Source organism: Tachypleus tridentatus, chromosome 4, assembly GCF_004210375.1.
Source record: "Tachypleus tridentatus isolate NWPU-2018 chromosome 4, ASM421037v1, whole genome shotgun sequence".
Classification (NCBI taxonomy): domain Eukaryota; kingdom Metazoa; phylum Arthropoda; class Merostomata; order Xiphosura; family Limulidae; genus Tachypleus; species Tachypleus tridentatus.
This window is the reverse complement of record NC_134828.1, coordinates 92,385,710-92,409,470: the sequence shown is the minus strand read 5'-3', so window position 1 is coordinate 92,409,470 and position 23,761 is coordinate 92,385,710. Positions and strand designations below refer to the sequence as shown.

General features: G+C 33.7%; 1 protein-coding gene across 3 annotated transcripts in view; it reads left to right on the top strand.

Moving 5' to 3' along the window:
* Nucleotides 1–23,761, top strand: part of LOC143249696 (atrial natriuretic peptide receptor 1-like) — a 208,086-nt gene that overhangs the window by 88,183 nt on the left and 96,142 nt on the right. For all 3 annotated transcript variants that reach the window (XM_076500004.1, XM_076500003.1, XM_076500005.1), the window contains exons 9-12: nt 701–775; nt 1,328–1,405; nt 9,944–10,048; nt 21,259–21,330. In XM_076500004.1, coding sequence (XP_076356119.1) covers nt 701–775; nt 1,328–1,405; nt 9,944–10,048; nt 21,259–21,330 — 330 coding nt within the window. The remainder of the gene's footprint in view (nt 1–700; nt 776–1,327; nt 1,406–9,943; nt 10,049–21,258; nt 21,331–23,761) is intronic.

The window sequence follows — 23,761 nt, the reverse complement described above, 5'->3', positions numbered from 1 at the left end:
ACGCCCCCAAGGCTGAAAGGGGCGAGCATGTTTGGCGCGACGGGGATTCAAACCCGCGACCCCCAGATTACGAGTCGAATGCCTTAACCCACCTGGCCATGCCGGGGCCCTATACAGACGAAGAATCATTATTGTTAATTATACCTTGTTTGCTTATAACAATAAAAAGTTTTAAAATAAATCCAACAAATATTAATACCTTTAAAACGTACCTTTATCCTAGCATTACTTATCAGGGTCTATATCCTTACCATTCTTATAAACACATTTTCGCCTGAACTATTTACACAATAATTATATAAATTGTTTATGGATTCATGAATATTTTTACCAGTACAATGCAATTATTCCAGTTAATTACTGCTGGGCCCTGTCTGTGTATTTAACTTTGATAATGAATTATTTTTTCCCAGTTTATTTGCCCCCCAGTGGCTCAGCGGTATGTCTACGGACTTACAACTCTAAAAACCGAGTTTCGATACCTGTGGTGGGCAGAGCACAGATAGTCCATTGTGTAGCTTTGTGCTTAACTCAAAATTAACAACGCGGTTTATTTTGTTAGTATTTTAAACTGATGTTCTAACAGGCATAGAACATAAAAATTACTCAATACGATACATGATATGGACCTAGTCGATAATGAATGGTATGATAACAGGAGGGCAATTTGAGGACTACTAAACTTTTAATGACTTTTCAGAACTCTCTCTCCTGTGGATCCTTAACCTTAGGAGACCAAAGTCGACAGATTTTCACAAAAACAGCTTACTACAAGGTAACAAACAGTTTATTGTTTTTAAGTGATATATATTACTCAACAACAATGATTTCATGGAAGTAAAAGCACGATCCAGTTTACAATTGGTTTAAGTTTGCTTTTCTACAGTGAAAATAATTAGCAATATTACTTTTACTGTTTTATTAACTATTTATTCTTTTTCGTAAATTTTAAATCATGGCTTAGATAACTGGAATAAACTAGCATTTATTGTACTGCGTGTACCTGATCAAAGATATTATGATGTAAGTTGTGTTTAAATAAACTCTTGAAATTAAAAACATTTTTCGTGAATATATCTGAAATAAAATTATTCAAGCAATCAATTATTCAATTGATATATCAATATCAAAGATATTATGATGTAAGTTGTGTTTAAATAAACTCTTGAAATTAAAAACATTTTTCGTGAATATATCTGAAATAAAATTATTCCAGGGGGCGTCTTTTACTTCGGCTTTTAATTCACTTTTAGTACAATGTTTGGGAATTGTAATATAATGTTTGTAATATAATCAATGTAATGTTATGTACTATATTTTTATTTAGTCTACTTTGGTTGCGATTAAACCAGTGAAAAAATCCAAGATCGAAATTAACAGGCAGTTTATGTTAGAAATCAAAAAGGTAGGTGTAGCTTATCGAACATTATTTTGTCGTATTTCTATATAAAGTTATAGCACTAATTATCGTATATTACCCCATCTATATGTAATTTTTTCATTTTGTAATACAAAGTAGTTACCATAGTAACATTTATTAGTAAATTAAAATTGAAATTCTTATTCTGAGCAATAAGTTAAACAACTGATTCTTCCTAAATCGATACAACTTAAATCGTTCAGTTGCCAAAATATTAATATTCAGTATCAATACAATAGGCCAAGCATGGTCAGGTCGTTAAGGCACTGGACTCCTGATCTGAGGGTCGCGAGTTCTTAATAGATTATGTGATAAACATCACCTCAAAATTCACGAGTCATTATAGTTGATAATAAACCTTATCTTTAAAACATATAACTGTAAGGACTAGTCATAAATTAACCTTGTATTTTGATAAGATATATCAAGATATATATAAGATATATATATATTGGCCTAACATGGCCAGGTGGATAAGGGACTCGACTCGTAACCCGAGAGTCGAGGGTTCGAATCCCCATCACACCAAACATGCTCGTCCTTTCAGCCGTGGGGATGTTATAACGTGACGGTTTGTAGGTTAACAACAAAAATACACCTAAAGATGACCTCAGAAAGTCGAAAAGTTGTTGTGTACTTTATTTTAAGTAAAGTTTTAAAACCTATACCTCCCGTCTTCAGAACATCTTCTACCTCTCTCCAAATCTCCCCATAATTAGGCACCTATGGTAACGAGTGAAGTGACCAAAGCTTGTGAGAAACTTTATACGGAGACAAGAGAAACAGAAAATAAGAATCAAAGATTTTAAAAGTTTGTTTGTTTGTTTTGTGAATTTTGCACAAAGCTACTCGAGGGCTATCTGTGCTAGCCGTTCCTAATTTAGGGAGTGTAAGACTAGAGGGAAGGCAACTAGTCATCACCACCCACCGCCAACTCCTGGGCTACTCTTTTACCAACGAATAATGGGATTGACCGTCACTATATAACGCCCCCATGGCTGAAAGGGCGAGCGTGTTTGGCGCGACGGGGATGCGAACCCGCGATCCTAAAATTACGAGTCACACGCCTTAACGCGCTTGGCCATGCCGGGTCGATTTTAAAAGTACCTTCGAAATCAATACAAAAGAGAGAGAAAATATTTTAATAGATAAGTCTCTAACAATCGTCCACCCTGTAAGTCTATGAATTTACAATGCTAAAATCAAGGGTTCAATTCCCCTCGGTAAACTCAGCAGATAGCTTGATGTGGCTTTGCTATAAGAAAAACGCACTCTAGCAATCAAAGAAAACTGACGAATAAAATATTTAACTACAGGAGGAAACTTCAAAATGTAATGAACTCGGTGAATTTGGTTTGAAAACTACACGAGGGCTATATACGCGAGCCGTCCCTAATTTAGCAGTGTAAGACTAGAGGGAAGGCAGCTAGTCATCACCACCCACTGCCAACTCTTGGGCTACTCTTTTAACAACGAATATCCCCCCGCTAATACAGCGGTAAGTCCACGAATTTATAACGCTAAAATCAGGGCTTCGATTCCCTTTGATGGACTTAGCAGATAGCTCAATGTATCTTTGCTATAAGTAAACACACACCAACAAACAGTGGGATTGATCGAAGCATTATAACGCCCCCACGGCTGAAAAGCCGAGCATGTTTGGTGTGATGATGAAAATGCATTATCTTACACTACTCTTGATCCAGACAAAATGTACTTATTAATGTTTATCAACTTTTTATGGTAAATTTATAAAAGTGAAACCTTCGTTCTATAAATATTCGAAAATGGAAAGTTTGGTTCAAATGCTACAAACTACAATGGCTGTAAGGTAATTTAATTCTAGTCGCAAATGACTTATATTAGTATGTACAACACATGATGTTCGGAAAGTAAAAACTTACTAAAGATGTGAAAATAAATCACTGTTTACCTTGAAGTAGAGATGAATGATGAATGTGCTACTATTGCGTGTAAAAAAGTTGCATCTAACAAAACCTACATGAATCACGTGTTCTCGGTTTGTAAAAGTCCAAGAAATGTTCTTTTATACAAAAGATTGCTTAAGAAGTTCAGATTTTTTTTTTCGTTACACACATCTGTTTGAGTCTGTCTTTATGGATGTTTCTGGTGCAATTACGTTTTTTTCTAAATTTTTACTATATGTTTCCATTTCCATGTGCGTGAAATAGACCAGTATTTCCCTCTTCGTAAATGAGGGGAGAAAACGTAGAAATGATGGATACGTGCACGTCTGTTTCGTTACACTGCACGAAACTAGTGGGTTGTCAAGAAAAGGGAAATATATTTCTACTTATATAAATACAAAAACGGATTTTCTAGAAAGTATGAGATGGATGAATGTAATAGTTTTCGTTAACTTATATGCTATCTGTGCAAGGTGTTCTACATCTTTTATTTACAATTTATAATCAAATGAAATATAGAAGAAAAATAAATAAGTTAGATTATGCTGTACAAAACGAAAATATTGAAGTACACAATAATGTACCAAAAATAAGGCTTGGCACGGCCAGGTGGTTAAGGCACTAGACTCGTGATCTGGGGATCGCGGGTTCGAATCCCCGTCACACTAAACATGCTCACCCTACCAGTTGTGGGGGCGTTATAACGTTACGATCAATTCCACTATTCGTTGGTAAAAGTGTAGCCCAACAGTTGGAGATGGGTGGTGATGACTAGCTTCCTTCCCTCTAGTCTTGCACTGCTAAATTAGGGACGGCTAGCGCAGATAGCCCTCGTGTAGCTTTGAGCGAAATTCAAAACAAACCAAACCAAAAATAGAGGGTAAATGTAGTAAATTATAATATATATAATAAAATTTAAACAAATCCTATTAGCTGACATTCTGTATTCAATAATGAGAGAACAAAAGAATAAACCTATTAAGGTTTAATCGAATTTTATGAAAAACAATTTTTCTCGTCTCGTGCTCTCTTTAGGCTTACTACCTCCATTCTTAACTGCCTGACTCCATAATTCCCAGGGAGTCTTCACAAATACACGGCGAGTTTATTCTTAGACTAGATTTATCGTGATAAGCCTTTCATACATCCTACGTTATACGTAGACATTAGGTATCAATATCATATTTAAAGAAACCAAGGCTGAAAGTCTATCGAAGATGCATTAGAGGGCTTCTTAACAATGGTTCAATAGGATGTTGGCCATCTTTTGTTGAGTTGCAGATGATTCCGGAACTTTGTGATTTTGTTTTTATTTATAGGGTTTTGTCAACTGAAAATCGATGCTTCTTATCTTGTTTATGATACTAGACGAAATTCTTAAAGTTGTTGAAATATCCAGTTGGGTCGAAAGTTTTTAACTTCTAATCCTGACAAGGACGACACTACTACTATCGTAAACGCTCTGCTGTGCTTGTATTTTCACTTCTGTGAACAATAACTAGGCCTTTTTTCTTCTAAATGTTCTATGCTAAAAATTTACAAAGTGTACTAGCGTCTATACATATTTTTGTAATATGTTTTTCAACGTATGCTTGTGAAACATCATGGTAAATTTTTTGTATACTTCGCATCATTTAGCCAAGGTATTTGTTTGTCGTTTGATGACCTCATTTCCCGTGTAAATTCCTCAACATTTTTAGTAATATTCGTATCAGGACTTTGCAATCCAAGCCACAGTTATGACTGTTATATCGGCCTCTCTCTCTATTTCTTTTCCGTTTTTGTCTTCCTCAACATTCGCTACATGCTTGAGACCACTGTCTTACCAGAAGATGAAACTCTGCCATCTAGTGTAGTTATTGACAGATGCCATAATGGAATTCTTTGTAACCGTCAACAGGCGAGGTGCGAGAAATTTTGTACAGATTTACACCAATGACTGACATGTAGGATACAAGTGTATCCTGACGCTCACAATTGTGTATATTTGTTGGTTCTTGTACTCTGTATAATAGACCATCGTTGATTTCTTTCACCAATGTTTTGGGGCAGCATACGCATCCATTAAGGTCACTTCGTATCTTATTGTTCTGGCGGTAACCTTTACATCTATTTTGGGACGATCTCTTCCCGTTTATCGTGTATTATATCATCACTGTTTCCATACAACTTCTACTAAAATACATAGTTATGCTTTAGTTTCTCATGAATCAGCCTTTGGCTAAAACTTTCATTTGTACACGTTTACTATATGACATTTTTCATCTGGGAAAGTACATTTACCATCCTGCTTCTAAAAAGAGTACGGTTCTATGTACTATTATAGGCTTGAACACGTTACTATTATATTGTGCCATTCATTTTCGTACAAACAAGGGACGCAATCCCATAATATTTTCATTTATAGCCCACTTTATTCACTGTCTCAATAAATACCGTATATAGACGGTTAAACATGTCGCCAGCGATATCATGGCTCGTATCTCCGATGAAACATTATTCCACAATCATATATATTTTCCTTCTAAAATGCTATTAACTCTCTATACAGTATACATAGAGAAAATAGATTAAGTGAGTTGTGTTATGCTGCACTTGAAGAAAAAAAAAAAACACGTTAGATTAGACTGTACCTAAAGTGAAGAGAGACAACACACGAATAATATTATATTTTACATAAAATGAAAAAGACAAGACATCACTAATATCATACTTAAAGAGGAGACAAAACATAAGTAATGTGATACAATACTTAAAGTGAAGAGAGACAACACAAATAATGTTATATATTACATAAAGTGAAAAAGACAAGACATCACTAATATCACACTTAAAGAGGAGACAAAACATAAGTAATGTGATACAATACTTAAAGTGAAGAGAAGTTATATTATGCCTCATGCCAAAAGAGTAACATTATACACCACCTGAGTAGAGACATACAACACGTAATATCATACTGTCCCTAAAGAGAAGAAAACCAAGACATGAGTAATGTTGTACTATACTTAAAGCAAGGAAACCAAGACATGAGTAATGTTGTACTATACTTAAAGCAAGGAAACCAAGACATGAGTAATGTTGTACTATACTTAAAGCAAGGAAAACCAAGACATGAGTAATGTTGTACTATACTTAAAGCAAGGAAACCAAGACATGAGTAATGTTGTACTATACTTAAAGCAAGGAAACCAAGACATGAGTAATGTTGTACTATACTTAAAGCAAGGAAACCAAGACATGAGTAATGTTGCACTATACTTAAAGCAAGGAAACCAAGACATGAGTAATGTTGCACTATACTTAAAGCAAGGAAAACCAAGACATGAGTAATGTTGTACTATACTTAAAGCAAGGAAAACCAAGACATGAGTAATGTTGTAGTATACTTAAAGCAAGGAAAACCAAGACATGAGTATATGTGGCAGTTCCCTACTTCTCCCAGTCCCTCCTGGAAATATTGTACTTCCAAATATTCTAGAATTCACCATCTCACGACCGTCTAGGTGTTGAACATGTTGCACGTGATGCTATAGCTTGCATTTGTGGCGATATTTTCCTCCATTGACATATACAAACAGTTCCTGCAGAATAATATGATTTCTTTGAAACATAATATGATTCAAATGTTTCATACTGTAAGTTTACATGTCATAAATTACACATTTGCTTGTGTGTGAAATCTCGTGATTTTCATTTTACGGCTCGGCATGGCCAGGTGGTTAGGGCACTCGATTCGTAATCCCAGGTTCGCGGGCTCGAATCCTTGTCACACCAAACATGTTCGCCCTTTCAGTCGTGGGGGCGTTATAATGTAACAGTCAATCCCACTATTCGTTGGTAAAAGTGTAGCCCAAAAGGTGGCGGTGGGTAGGGATGACTAACTGCCTTCAATCTAGTCTTACACTGCTAAATTAGGGACGGCTAGCGCAGATAGCCCTCCTGTAGCTTTGCACAAAATTCAAAACAAACACACATTTTATGTAATTTACACTGCAGTAGTTACGTAACTTTCCAGGGTCATTCGGTGAGTTAAAAGACTACTTCTCGAAGGCTTTTCTTTCGTACTCACTATTTGTATCTAATAGATTCTACTGTTCACACCATGTATCGCTCATTTCATTATCTCTTCCGAGCAATAAACACGTGTAAAAAATCGTGCGTACTTATTTATTCATTTTACACATAAATCAAGTAATTGTTACAGCTCCCTCTAGGTTAACATACACTGTTACAATAAACTAATTAAGTGAAAATTCACAACAGCTGACAAGGCTGTTAAACACGGAATGGTGTAAAACTACTTCAAGTTATTAATACAAAAATATCACGCTTTTCCCAGTGGCTCAGCGGTGAATTTGAAAGTTCATCACATTAAAAATTGAATTTCGATACCTGTGGGAGGCACGGTACAAATAGCCTATTGTGTGATTTTGTGTTTGAAAAGCAAACAGAAAGCGAAAACACATAACTGATCATTTAAAAGTTGATCCGGAACACATTAACTGTCAGAAACTACCAGTAATAAAATAAGCTGTTAACTAGTTGTTAACCTGTGATGGCCAGGTTGTTAAGGCACTCGACTAGTAATCCGAGTGGCGCGGGTTCGAATCCCCCATCACACTAAACACGCTCGCCCTTTCAGTCGTGGGGGCGTTATAATGTTACGGTCAATCCTGCTATTCGTTGGTAAAAAGTAGCCCAAGAGTTGGCAGTGGGTGGTGATGACTAGCTGCTTTTCCCCTAGTCTTACACTGTTAAATTAGGGACGGCTAGCGTAGATAGCCCTTGTTTAGTTTTGCGCGGAATTCAAAACAAAATTAGTATGGGTACATAGGTGTTCCTTTATATTGGTTTAGTTTTGGTTTTAGTTGCTGTATAAGTTGGACTTCTTTGATTTTGTGTTTGTTTATAGTTGTTTCTCTACTTAATATCTGAGTGTGTTCTATGGTTATGCGGTATTTATTTGATTTACAGTGTTCAGGAACGTTTGAAGGTGTGTTTTTTTTTGTGTTCTTTGAATATTCATTTCAATAAAGCAATAGGAAGAGAGTTGATCATTTTTGTTCAGTTTGGGTTTTTATTCACATTAAAAGTTTTTGTTGTTGTCTTTTATCAAACCTCGTAATCATTGTAGCTCTAAGTTCTTTTTTTTACCAAACAAAATCTGATTTTCCTGAACAATGCATTGTTCAGATGAACTATACAATTCATCACATATTCATTATATGTCTGTGAATTAAATAATTCATTCGATACCATTTTTTCCTCTTTAAAATGAATCACAGAATTATTTTAATTATCTATATTATCAAGACATCAGACACGTAAATGTATGTGGTTAGCACTGTTCACGGATGCCTCATTCGATTGTTGGCTTTCAAATCACTTTATTCGATTGTTACGAAGCGAAATTGATTCACATGAATAAGCAGGCTGAAAAGGTTTTCCACCTCTAACATTTAATTAGTACTATAAATTACATAATTAAATGTTTGTTCTAAAAACATACAATAACCTTAACCAAAAATTTATTTCACAGACTAAAAGGAATTACTGTTAGTAATTTTACTCTGAAGTGTTCAGTTCTATTATCACTATACCAAACAAGATAATCAAAGAACAGTATACGTGCTTTTTCTAATAATAACATTTATCTAATAAAAAGCTTAAGACATTTATATTTCGATTTTCCTTCTCTCTCTCATGTTTTCTTCTTTTTCAGACAAAATTTCAAGAATTGATACGTAATTTATTTTTACTAAGTACCGTGATTAGATACTTCAAGATACTTGTCACTAGATGGCAGGAAAATCATGAATATCTTAAAATTATAGTATGTTTGGAATTTCGCGCAAAGCTACATGAGGGCTATCTGCGCTAGCTGTCCCTAATCTAGTACTGTAAGACTAGAGGGAAGGCAGCTAGTCATCACCACCCACCGCCATCTCTTTTATCAACGAATAGTGGGATTGACCGTCACATTATAACGCCCCCACGGGTAAAAGGGCGAACATGTTTGGTGCGACGAGGATTCGAACCTGCGACCCTCAAATTACGAGACAAACGACTTAACCCATCTTACTTTTTTTATTAAAAGTCTTTTCACTGATAAGAACTTATTCATATAAACTAAAACCAGTAATAAACCACTTCGTAAGAAACGATTAATTTTATAATATAGAATAAAGATATAAATAAAACAGCTTATATAAATGGAAAACATAACGTACTGATGTTTTTCTTAGGTACTCTGCATCAAACAACAACTAATACACATTTCAAATGCATAAGCTGTTTACGTCAGATCACGCGAAAAAAATTCCCAAGTAAGCATATACAAAGTAAATTAGATTACCATAATATGCTACATCAGCAAATATGCGTACTATAACAAGATAATTATCTTCAAAGAGATTTCGTTTGTATTAAAAATCTTTTCTCTCTATCTCTTCTTTCTGTTTACTAGTTTAAAATAGCTGCAATATTTTTAACTCTATGAGCTTTTAATCTAAGTTAAGTTGAAACAGAATATTTTAATCTTCTGTTTTTTTTTTCTAGAGTTACATTAATAATATATCTTTGTTATTTTTAGGTGAAAAGCTTACAGCATCATCACATTGCAAGATTTATTGGCGCATGCGTTGATTCACCTGTCCCCTTTTTGATAACTGAATACTGTCCAAAGGGAAGTTTACTAGTAAGTTCACGTATTTAGTGGTTTTGTTATGAGTTTAACAGTGATTAAAAATTATAAGTGAATATTTATTATATTCTTTTGAGTTTTTATTTTTTAATATTTCCTATTCAAAACTAAATCTTTTATCAAAAAAGAAGATCCAGTTATCGTAGTTAAAAAAATAATGAATAAAGATTATTCTATTTTAATTATAACATGTAATCTATCATAACAATATTTCAAAACCCAGTGACTTCCAGTTGTACTTTTAAGCGGAGTAGATAAACTCACGTAGATTTGAAAGTTCCTTCTAATAAAATTTTAGTTTGAACTAAATTATTCTATGTCCTATAATATTTCATTCACTTTAACTCTTCTACGTAGTATTGAAACAAATTAATCTCACAATTCACAACTAATATAATTAATACAATCGATGGTTGAAAATAACCAACTTTAACTATAAAACCAAATGTTAAATGTTTTCATTATTGTTTCACTTTTTTCTCAAATTAATAGTATTAGTGGCTTGCCTCAGAATTTCTTACAAAGCTGTGTGCACACAGCTGTCCTTAATTTTGAACTCATTGATTAGAGGTAAGGCAGCTAGTCAACAACACCTACCGCCAACATTTTTCTGATCGATAAAGAGGAATTAGCCTTATTAAGTCTGTACGGCGCATGCTCGGCTTCAACGTGTGTCGAGCGTCTTGGTGACATTGTGAGGTGAAACAAAAATTCTTGGGTAGTCTGTGCAAGCTAATGAGACCAAGCAGAGTGAAAAAATGTATAGTAATCGCTTATTGCTGTTTTCTAGGTACAATCTACCAATATGATTGTTGTTCTGACTAACTTTAATATAGAGCAACTTTTAAGGTAAAATTTTTATAATAAACTTTATGTCGATATGTTATGAAAAATACAAAATCTTGTTTTTACTTTCCTTTTTATATGTTTTTTATTTCAAAATCTGAATGCTTGATTCAGCAACGGTTGTTTTTATACATATCTAAACAAATGACACGTTTATAAACATAAGCAATTTATTAATTAATGTTTAATATTAATTTCCCATCAGAGTTACCTACCTACTGGCTCGGCATGGCCAGGTGGTTAAGGCCCTCGAATCCTAATCTCAAAGTCACAGGTTCTAACCCATCGCACCAAACATGCTCGCGGTTTCAGCTGTGACGGTCAATCCCACTATTTGTTGGTAGAAGAATACTCCAACAGTTAGCGGTGGGTGGCGATGACCAGCTGCCCTCCCTCTAATCTTACACTGCTAAATTAGGAACGGTTAGAGCAGATATGCAAGTGTAGCTTTGCGTGAAATTTAATAACAAACAAACAAACCTACCTACGTAGATAAAATCAACCAGATAATAGTTATATCTAATAAAATATACCTTCTTTGTTGTCCTTACAGATATTAGAATGCATAATGTAATCAGATATTTGTAGTTAATGTTGTTTTCGGCCGTAAACCCGATAGTAGTTTTTTATATTAATAGTAAATACATTTATTAAATTAACAAAGTAAAAGTTTTTATACTAAAAGAACAATAGTCTATATAAATACAATAGTACGGTCTGTCATACGTTCGTGTAACTACTTTGCAAGGTATGGACGGATCTTCACCAGTATTGGTATGGGGGTTTGTTGAGTTCATGCAAAAACACATACAAAATTGCGGTTTTACGTTTTACGTTTTGCAGTTTTTATGTGCCTTTTTTTTAACAATTGCATATTGAAATATATGATAGTGACAATAAACAAAACATAAACATTTTAGTTCTGGCCTGCCACGGCCTGGTGGTTAAAGCGCTCGAATCATAATCTGAGAGTCGCGTGTGTGACGCCGCTGAACACGCTTTGCAATTTCAGCTATGTACGCGTTATAAAAGTAACAGTCAAGCCAATTATTCGATCGGAAGAGCCAAACAAAAGTATTGTGGATAACGATGCTGCTGGCTGTTTGTCTCCATGCGATCAGTAGTTCAATATTATTGACGACTATACCAAAATGCAAAGGCCTTTATAACTTGTCGTTCAGCCTGAGTACGCGTAACAAACAGATCTCACATTTAAAGTTTTCGTGCCATTTGATTTTTCAATGCGATTTTGCCACAAAAAAAAAAAACAGTTTTTCAAAACGGTTTGAGGTCTTATTTATCGATTATTTTCACGTTTCTTTATCAATATAAAAGATTAAAGAAAATGGAAATATTGTGAAAAATAAACTAAACATTGATAAATGACAGATAAAACACCAAACGGTTGTTGTAATTTGTAGCCTTTTGAAAGACACTAGCAAATACCAAAGAACGTATTGAATGAGATAAAATACTCATCAGACAAATGGTTCAAATTAGACAATTTCTGAAATTGGATCGTTCCCAGAGACGAATCTTTGGTCGCTTTCAACAATCTTTCAAAATGTTCTAAAGCTATGTCGAATTTTACGGAAAATAGACATGTGACACCGAGGTATAGTTTGTTCTTCAGTTTAAAATATTTATGCAGAGAAGTATTTTTGTGACTAAATTTGACGAAATATTAAAAGTAAAATTGTTTTTCATTTCTTTAACAACTACACCCTCGAATTCTGTTTTTTTATCGTATGATACGAAGTCTTGGAACAGCAATAAGCCAGGTATCAGCACTTTCAATTGGTGTAGATCATATAGTAATAATTTATATATCTAAAAACTGTCAAGGTTTATGTAATAACCAGCAGGTATCAGCATTTTCACTTGGGGTAGGTGATACAGTAATAGTTTATACATGGACAAACTGTCAATGTTTATATAATAAGACAGGTATCAGCACTTTTAGTTGGTGTAGATGGTATAGTAATAGTTTATACATGGACAAACTGTCAAGGTTTATATAATAAGACAGGTATCAGCACTTTTAGTTGGTGTAGATGATATAGTAATAGTTTATACATGGACAAACTGTCAAGGTTTATATAATAAGACAGGTATCAGCACTTTTAGTTGGTGTAGATGATATAGTAATAGTTTATACATGGACAAACTGTCAAGGTTTATATAATAAGACAGGTATCAGCACTTTTAGTTGGTGTAGATGATATAGTAATAGTTTATACATGGACAAACTGTCAAGGTTTATATAATAAGACAGGTATCAGCACTTTTAGTTGGTGTAGATGGTATAGTAATAGTTTATACATGGACAAACTGTCAAGGTTTATATAATAAGACAGGTATCAGCACTTTTAGTTGGTGTAGATGATATAGTAATAGTTTATACATGGACAAACTGTCAAGGTTTATATAATAAGACAGGTATCAGCACTTTTAGTTGGTGTAGATGGTATAGTAATAGTTTATACATGGACAAACTGTCAATGTTTATATAATAAGCTAGGTATCAGCACTTTTAGTTGGTGTAGATGATATAGTAATAGTTTATACATGGACAAACTGTCAAGGTTTATATAATAAGACAGGTATCAGCACTTTTAGTTGGTGTAGATGATATAGTAATAGTTTATACATGGACAAACTGTCAAGGTTTATATAATAAGACAGGTATCAGCACTTTTAGTTGGTGTAGTTGGTGTCAATATTTATATAATAAGATATCAGCACTTTAGTTGGTGTATATGATATAGTAATAGTTTATACATGGACAAACTGTCAAGGTTTATATAATAAGACAAGTATCAGTAGATGATATAGTAATAGTTTATACATGGACAAACTGTCAAGGTTTATATAATAAGCCAGGTATCAGCACTTTTAGTTGGTGTAGATGGTATAGTAATAGTTTATACATGGACAAACTGTCAAGGTTTATATAATAAGACAGGTATCAGCACTTTTAGTTGGTGTAGATGATATAGTAATAGTTTATACATGGACAAACTGTCAAGGTTTATATAATAAGACAGGTATCAGCACTTTTAGTTGGTGTAGATGGTATAGTAATAGTTTATACATGGACAAACTGTCAAGGTTTATATAATAAGACAGGTATCAGCACTTTTTTAGTTGGTGTAGATGATATAGTAATAGTTTATACATGGACAAACTGTCAAGGTTTATATAATAAGACAGGTATCAGCACTTTTAGTTGGTGTAGATGATATAGTAATAGTTTATACATGGACAAACTGTCAAGGTTTATATAATAAGACAGGTATCAGCACTTTTAGTTGGTGTAGATGATATACTAATAGTTTATACATGGACAAACTGTCAAGGTTTATATAATAAGACAGGTATCAGCACTTTTAGTTGGTGTAGATGATATAGTAATAGTTTATACATGGACAAACTGTCAAGGTTTATATAATAAGACAGGTATCAGCACTTTTAGTTGGTGTAGATGGTATAGTAATAGTTTATACATGGACAAACTGTCAAGGTTTATATAATAAGACAGGTATCAGCACTTTTTTAGTTGGTGTAGATGGTATAGTAATAGTTTATACATGGACAAACTGTCAAGGTTTATATAATAAGACAGGTATCAGTACTTTTAGTTGGTGTAGATGATATAGTAATAGTCTATACATGGACAAACCGTCAATGTTTATATAATAAGACAGGTATCAGCACTTTTAGTTGGTGTAGATGATATAGTAATAGTTTATACATGGACAAACTGTCAAGGTTTATATAATAAGACAGGTATCAGCACTTTTAGTTGGTGTAGATGATATAGTAATAGTTTATACATGGACAAACTGTCAAGGTTTATATAATAAGACAGGTATCAGCACTTTCAGTTGGTGTAGATGATATAGTAATAGTTTATACATGGACAAACTGTCAAGGTTTATATAATAAGACAGGTATCAGCACTTTTTAGTTGGTGTAGATGATATAGTAATAGTTTATACATGGACAAACTGTCAAGGTTTATATAATAAGACAGGTATCAGCACTTTTAGTTGGTGTAGATGATATAGTAATAGTTTATACATGGACAAACTGTCAAGGTTTATATAATAAGACAGGTATCAGCACTTTTAGTTGGTGTAGATGATATACTAATAGTTTATACATGGACAAACTGTCAAGGTTTATATAATAAGACAGGTATCAGCACTTTTTGGTGTAGTTGGTATAGATGATATAGTAATAGTTTATACATGGACAAACTGTCAAGGTTTATATAATAAGACAGGTATCAGCACTTTTAGTTGGTTTATATAATAAGCCAGGTAGATGATATAGTAATAGTTTATACATGGACAAACTGTCAAGGTTTATATAATAAGACAGGTATCAGCACTTTTAGTTGGTGTAGATGATATAGTAATAGTTTATACATGGACAAACTGTCAAGGTTTATATAATAAGTTGGTGTAGATGGTATAGTAATAGTTTATACAGGTATCATCAGCACTTTTAGTTGGTGTAGATGGTATAGTAATAGTTTATACATGGACAAACTGTCAAGGTTTAGATGATATAGTAATAGTTTATACATGACAGGTATCAGCACTTTTAGTTGGTGTAGATGGTATAGTATATACAAACTGTTTATAATAAGCAGGTATCAGGACAAATAGTTTATACATGTGTCAAGGTTTATATAATAAGACAGGTATCAGCACTTTTAGTTGGTGTAGATGATATAGTAATAGTTTATACATGGACAAACTGTCAAGGTTTATATAATAAGACAGGTATCAGTACTTTTAGTTGGTGTAGATGATATAGTAATAGTTTATACATGGACAAACTGTCAAGGTTTATATAATAAGACAGGTATTTTTGGATGATGTAGATGATAAGGTAGTGGATTATGTGTTCTAGAGGGATGGAGATGAATGGAGAAAGTGTAGAAATAATTACAAATAGACGGATTCAGGGGCTTTATTTAAATATTCTGTCTTTAATAATTTGAGAAATATGTGTGTGTGTGTATTCTTATCGCTATGTTCTGTGCTGTAAATCTGATATATGTGTGTGTGTGTTCTTATCGCTAGGTTCTGTGCTGTAATTCTGATATATGTGTATGTGTGTGTTCTTATAGTTATGTTCTGTGCTGTAAATCTGATATATGTGTGTGTGTGTGTTCTTATCGCTATGTTCTGTGCTGTAAATCTGATATGTGTGTGTGTGTTCTTATCGCTATGTTCTGTGCTGTAAATCTGATATGTGTGTGTGTGTGTTCTTATCGCTATGTTCCGTGCTGTAAATCTGATATGTGTGTGTGTGTTCTTATCGCTATGTTCTGTGCTGTAAATCTGATATGTGTGTTCTTATCGCTATGTTCTGTGCTGTAAATCTGATATGTGTGTTCTTATCGCTATATTCTGTGCTGTAAATCTGATATGTGTGTGTGTGTTCTTATCGCTATGTTCTGTGCTGTAAATCTGATATGTGTGTGTGTGTGTTCTTATCGCTATGTTCTGTGCTGTAAATCTGATATGTGTGTTCTTATCGCTATGTTCTGTGCTGTAAATCTGATATGTGTGTTCTTATCGCTATGTTCTGTGCTGTAAATCTGATATGTGTGTTCTTATCGCTATATTCTGTGCTGTAAATCTGATTCTTGTGTTCTTATCGCTATGTTCTGTGCTGTAAATCTGATGTGTGTGTTCTTATCGCTATGTTCTGTGCTGTAAATCTGATATGTGTGTGTGTGTGTTCTTATCGTTATGTTCTGTGCTGTAAATCTGATATGTGTGTGTGTGTTTCTTATCGTTATGTTCTGTGCTGTAAATCTGAAGACTTACTGCTGTTTCACCAGGGGAAATTTCGATAATCCAGATAACGGAATATCAGATGCACTATGTTTTTGTTTCTTTATTTGTCTGTACCTAAGCACAAATCTACACATAGGGCTATTTGTTCTGTGACAATCACGGATATCAAATCCCAAGTTTTAGCGTTTTAAAGCTTCACACTTGCGTCTTAGCCACTACAAGGTTGATAAGTGTATTAAGTTAAAATGAAAGTTCTTATCTGTTGTGTATAAAGATAACAAAGCTGAATAAAATTATCAGATCTAGAAATAGTATTTTTTTCTTTAATCCAGTGAAGTATTAACGTCGTATAAATAAAAAAATGGGTGTTAATAAATGTTATTAAAGAATAATATATGTCTTAAAACTTTCAACAAATTGTTACCAAACACGCCTCGATTTCTGAAATATCAGTATCATCCCGTAAAGTGAGTAAACATTCGGCTTTATTACCAGAATTTTGAGAAATTTCAAAACGTTCGACTGTTTTATGACAAAGTGTTTAAACGTAACAGCATTCTAGGTGTGGTTTTGTATTTTTCGGCCTTGCATTAAGACGGTACTTATGAACGTGGGTTCATGTAAACCTTTCTTTACAACGGTGCAGTGTTTACAGAGTTCACACTGACGTGATAAGTTTACAAATTTTCAGTTTCCTTTATTGTAAATGTTTTTAGCTTCCTTAACTACGTACTTAAATTATTACATTTTGTATTTTTAAAATATAATTTGTCATTGATTATAAACAACGTGAATAAAACAGAATATACTCTCGCCCTAGTGGCTCCGTGATAAATCACTAAAAATTGTTTTAATATTCCTGGCGAGCACCCCAGCTATAGCTGATTGTGTTTAACAACAAACAAACAAACAAACAAATATATTGTACTCTAAACTGGTATCAATAGAAAATGAAAAACGATCGCCCTCTATTTTAATTGGGTTAAACTCAAATCTTAAGTTACAGAAATTTTCTAGAAACAGTTATGCCCACATTTAAGTTTCTTTTATCACAAAAACCCAGCACTGTCGTGTCACATTCTGACAGAAACATGATAGAAGCTGTTTCTCCTTTCTGATGACTCGTTTCTATCGTCTTCGCTTGAGAAGCCTTGTTAGTCTAATCAGTTAACTCCTGAGGACAGTAACAACGTTGAGTACACTAAAAATAGAAAAAAAAACAACTGTGGTAATTGCTTCTAAAGTAGCACTATTATACCTGTCCAAAGCGCTCGGGTTGTTATGGAGTTTTATTCATTATATAGAAACGTATATATGAAGTACAGTTTTCTTCGTGTCTATCTGTGTAATATCACAAATTGTGTTGAATTTGGTAAATACACTCACATGGATGTCAGTTAATGGTTGGGTTTAAGTCGAATAGCAACCCGGCGAACGGTTTGAGGTTAAGACTCATTTAATTTCATCGTCTTAATGCAAGAAAGTGAGTTCAATTGAGCGAATAAGTCAGTAGCGAAATATTTGAAGCTGACACCAAGTGACAGCAAAATTTAATAACATGCCTAGCACTGATATCTTTCCATTAGATGAATGTGTCATATGGTACGGCTCAAAGTACTGTCAGAGAAAGAGCGGCTCACGCCCACATTTAGAGCATCATGTTCCAATCACAGCTGTTGATATAAAAAGAATGATATCTAAAGTTAATGTAACATCAAAAACTATTTAGTCCCAAAACCCAGATAACTAACTAGTATCATTGTAAAACGGCCTAAACGTAAGATGACTCTTTGCATTCACGATTATAAATATAAATAAATAAATAGAAAATAGCAAATCTGTTTCGTTTTGTAAGACAGGGTTTCTTAAATTAACCAATAAGAAGCGCTCGATACAAACACTTTCCCTATTTTTTCTCCTCAGAGGTATTTTATATTTTACTTTACTCTAAATAACATTAAATTAATTTCTGTTTTATCTATTTCAATGACGTCTTATTGTTTATGAAAATAATCACAAAATTCTTATATTTTATAAAGCGTTATTTTTAGCCGCGACATAAAGGCTCGTAAAACGGCTCTGAGTTTTTTGTTTTGTTTTTTCAAGTACAGTCTATTAGCTCATAACTTCGTCATCTCTTAACCGATTTGTTTTGTAGACTTATGAGGCCAAATCCTTTTGGCTGTTGTATTTCACTACGCCCAAGGTTCATAGATTAATTTACTTTTAATCCTACGTAAAACAATTTTAAATGTCACGGCCATAGAATATTCCCTCTTATTTCTTTTAAAGTTAATATTATACAAACTACATCAATATATTTTTGTTGTTTTTAAGTTGAATCTACTCGAAATAAGACAACTTTAGTACGTCAAAACATAGGCACTAAAGTATAGAAGAACAGCTTATGCCTATGAGAACAGTTTTAATTAACAGGTAGTCATACAAACAATTAATAAGCACAAGGAAGAGTCCTATTTATAGTGTAACATATACATCTTTCTACCGAACGCCTCCATCAGTGGCACAGCGGTATGTCTGCGGACTTACAACACTAGAAGCCGGGTTTTGATACACGAGATTGGCAGAGCACAGATAGTCCATTGTGTAGCCTTGTGCTTAACTTTAAACAAGCTTTGCTAAACTTCGAAAGAACGTTGATCTGTACTCTTCAGGTAAATTATGGTCATTAATAAGCAACATAGGGTTTATTTATAGTCACAAAGACAAAAGACAGACATTCAATGTGGTGGAAATGACGTGAGGAGGTGATAGTATTACAAGTAAAGTTAAGTGTATGAACTGTGGATAGACCTTACCTAGTAGGGTCATTATCATGATTGTGAGAGACCCTTTGCTTTCATGATTTCTATAGTTTCTAAACTGTATCTTTGTTTTTTAGGCTTAGGTTGGTATAGGAGAAATAATTTCAACCCAAAGTATTTTGTAACCTGATTCAAACAAGTGATATGATATGTTAAAACAAATATCTTATTCGTTGTTTTCCTACATATTATTATAATAGCACGATGTGCTTCCTTACACAAGTAACAGTTTTCGTTTATTTCACTGTAAGCCACTTACCTACTGATGGCCCAGTTTTGTCTTTATTAATCAACAGAAAATACAAATACTGTAAGAAACTTTACGTAACACTAATGATACTTCTCACTACTTCTTCTCGAAATCGTATTATTAGCCTAAATCCCATTACAAGCACTCTAAATGTAATAAAATATATTGAAACTCAAGATGTGTTTCACTATGATCATAATGAAGTGTTAGTAAAATCTCGCAAGCCACGTTAACTTAAATAACTTTCCTCTATCTGATTTTCCCACAACACTTTATGATAAAATATTCATAACTAATTTACGCTACTCCAGAATTAGATTTTCTACCCTTTGGAGATAATCTGGAGTTGCTTAAAGACTTAATAATCAACCTGCAGTTAAAAACTTTCCATATTCCAACAACACGTTAGAGCAGTGTTTAAAACCTGTTTTGTGGTACAAGTGAACGAGAATGTTGTTACAACCCTCTGGATGGATTGAGATTACAGGTTAACCCCATCTGTTAGGCCTTGAGATGTTTTATATTACGTAAAAGTATATATATATATATACACACACCTACATTCAACTCTCCAAATTTCTATTTCTATATCAGTTGCTACTCTTCTATTTCTTATGTGAGACTAGCGAATGGAGGTTAAGACTTATAGACGGTGTATCCCCGCCGCAAAGTTGGAACTAATTCCGCAGTCACCTCCAAAACCTAGGGCTCATTTTATATCCTACATTATACATATACCCTGTACCCTGGGGATTCTTTCATTTGGTTCAGCGTTTTTTTTTTTTTTTTCAGCTTGTTCTTGTTTATAGTAAGTTATGTGAATTATACATACACAATACACTCTTTTATTTCTCATGTGATTCTGGCGAATGGAGGTTAAGACTTATAAACAGTGTGCCCCCACCGTAATGTTGGTACTACTTCCACAGTCACCTCCAAAACCTAGAATATATTTTATAATCCCATACTACAACCTGTAACCTGAGATATTTTCAATTAGTGCAGCGGTTTTTGTTTAATTTATTTTTGTTTCGTCTTGTTTTTGTGCATAACAAACTGTCAATAGTCAGAGGTTTGGATTTGACGTTTTTAATGCAGTTGTTCTTTTTTATTTGTTTCATTCTACTTAACTCTCCAGTATTAATGTTCTATATATATATATATATTATATAATATATAACCATTGTTCACGTGAATACTTTATAAAACAAACAATTACTCAATTTCAGACGCACTGGTTGCTTCATTTTATAAGATTTTGTTGCTTCAATATGATAGATTAACCTCATCTGTTTTTTATTAGATTTTTTTACATGACATAAAACTATATATGTCATACGATATATATTATTAACAAGTACTTGATTTTAGACACAATGGTTGTGCTCTCTGTTTTCCTGTCACTTTATTTTGTACATTTAAACCGTTATTGATGTACGTAAGATAAACGTCTTATTTTCGCAGGACATATTAGAGAACGACCAGATAGCTTTGGACTGGATGTTTCGGTACTCTTTAACACACGACATAATAAAGGTAGGATTATATGTAGTCAAGATAGATGTAGACCCATCAAGTAGTTCATCTTAAGTTCAAGTACAAGCTACGATACAAAGTATATCTATAGTTTACCAATAATAAATACACAGTTTCAGAGTGAGAATGCAATATAATGTACTGTGATATTTTCAAATGATCTGTCAACTTGCACGTGAGGTTTATAAGAATATTTTTCATTAATTCAAACTGGCACTCTTTAAAATGAGGCCTGGCATGGCCAGATGTTTAAGGCACTCGACTCGTAATAAGAGGGTCGCGGGTTCGAATCCCGGTCGCACCAAACATGCTCGCCCTTTCAGCCGTGGGGGCGTTATAATGTGACGGTCAATCCCACTATTCGTTGGTAAAAGAGTAGCCCAAGAGTTGGTGGTGGGTGGTGATGACTAGTTGCCTTCCCTCTAGTCTTACACTGTAAAATTATGGACGGCTAGCGCAGATAGTCCTTGTGTAGCTTTCGCGAAATTCAACACAAACCAAACATTAACATTTGCACCAGTATTCCTGTTTATGAAGATAAAGAATAATCATTTATAAACAGCTATAAAATTTGTAATATTGTTTCACATTAAACGAATTCATGCAGGCTACATAGTTTTTCTTGTCAATAAGTCTTTCATTTATTTCAAGGATACCTAATTGTATTTTTTAGATTTAAAACATTAAAGAGATGAATATCCTAATAAAAGCTTACTCAATTTTTTTTATATCTTATGATCACACAAGACCTACAGTTAGATCCCCCGAGTATTACATAAACATATTTCTCCATTGATAAATCACGGTACATTGTAGGTAGTTATGAGTTCCTAAGTAAACAACGATCGCATCCTCTTCACGTTTCATAAGAATATCAAAGCCATACATAACTCCTACATGCAAATATCACGACACCTACACGAGAGAATCACACAACCGGTCCTTCAGGCAATGAATCTCAGCTGTTCCTGGTTCGTGTTATCTCTCTCCTTCTCGTTTATATAAAACATAATATTCGTATTCAGTTTCTGTTTGTGAAAGGAATTTCTCAAAATTTGACTGGACAAAGACAATAAATCAGACAGTAAAATGAACATTTATACTTTTGCCCGCGAGTCCGTAATTGAAAAGATCCAACTGACTGTCTTGTTTTATTAAATTCACAGCAACATCGCATATCGAACGAGAATACACGTAATATACACGTAATTATAAATACGTGTTCAGTTTCTTCTGAATTTGAAATAAGATATTATAAAACTACCTTACTTTATTTGCAGTTTCGTAGCTTACTAAGGTCTCAAAAACAGTACAATTAAATGAGTGTAATCTATATTTGAACGATTCTAATCATAATTAAGTTTCGTCTGTAGTTTGGAATAATTATGAGGAATTGTGGAATAACACTTAACTAAGGAGTAGAGAAGACAGCTTACAATAATTCATCTGTTTAATAATAACACATTGAAGTTATTTGTGTTTGGAAAGTGTAAATAGTAACACAGATTGTTGTCCTTCTCTGTACGCTGGTTAATCCAACTCACACGATTTCATGTGTGGCTGGAATGTGATAATAATAACCACTAATGTTATCCTTACTCTGAACTGTGCTTAAACCAACTCACAGGATTTCATGTGTGGCTGGAAAATAATAATAATAACCACTAATTGTTATCCTTACTCTGAATAGTCTTTAAACCAACTCACAGGATTTCATGTGTGGCTGGAAAGTAATAATAATAACCACTAATTGTTATCCTTACTCTGAACTGTCTTTAAACCAACTCACAGGATTTCATGTGTGGCTGGAAAGTGATAATAATATCCACTAATTGTTATCCTTACTCTGAACTGTGTTTAAACCAACTCACAGGATTCCATGTGTGGCTGGAATGTGATAATAATAACCACTAATTGTTATCCTTACTCTGATCTGTGTTTAAACCAACTCACCCGATTTCATGTGTGGCTGGAAAGTGGTAACAATAGGCACAGATCATTATCCTTACTCTATATACTGTTTAAACTAACTCAAAGGATTTCATATGTGTCTGGAAGGTTTTAACAGTAACACTGACTGTTTATCTTACTCTGTACACTGTTAAAACCAGTTCACAAAATTTCATGCGTGGTTGGAAAGTGGTGACAGTAACACAGATTGTTATTGTTGCTCTGTTCTCTGTTTAAACCAACTATAAAATGATTTATTCCGTAGCTGGATGATAACAGTAACTACAATCTGACTTGTTCCGTAGTTGGATGATAACAGTAACTACAATCTGATTTATTCCGTACTTGGATGATAATAGTAACTACAATCTGATTTATTCCGTACTTGGATGATAACGGTAACTACAATCTGATTTATTCCGTATTTGGATGATAACAGAACTACAATCTGATTTATTCCGTAGTTGGATGATAACAGTAA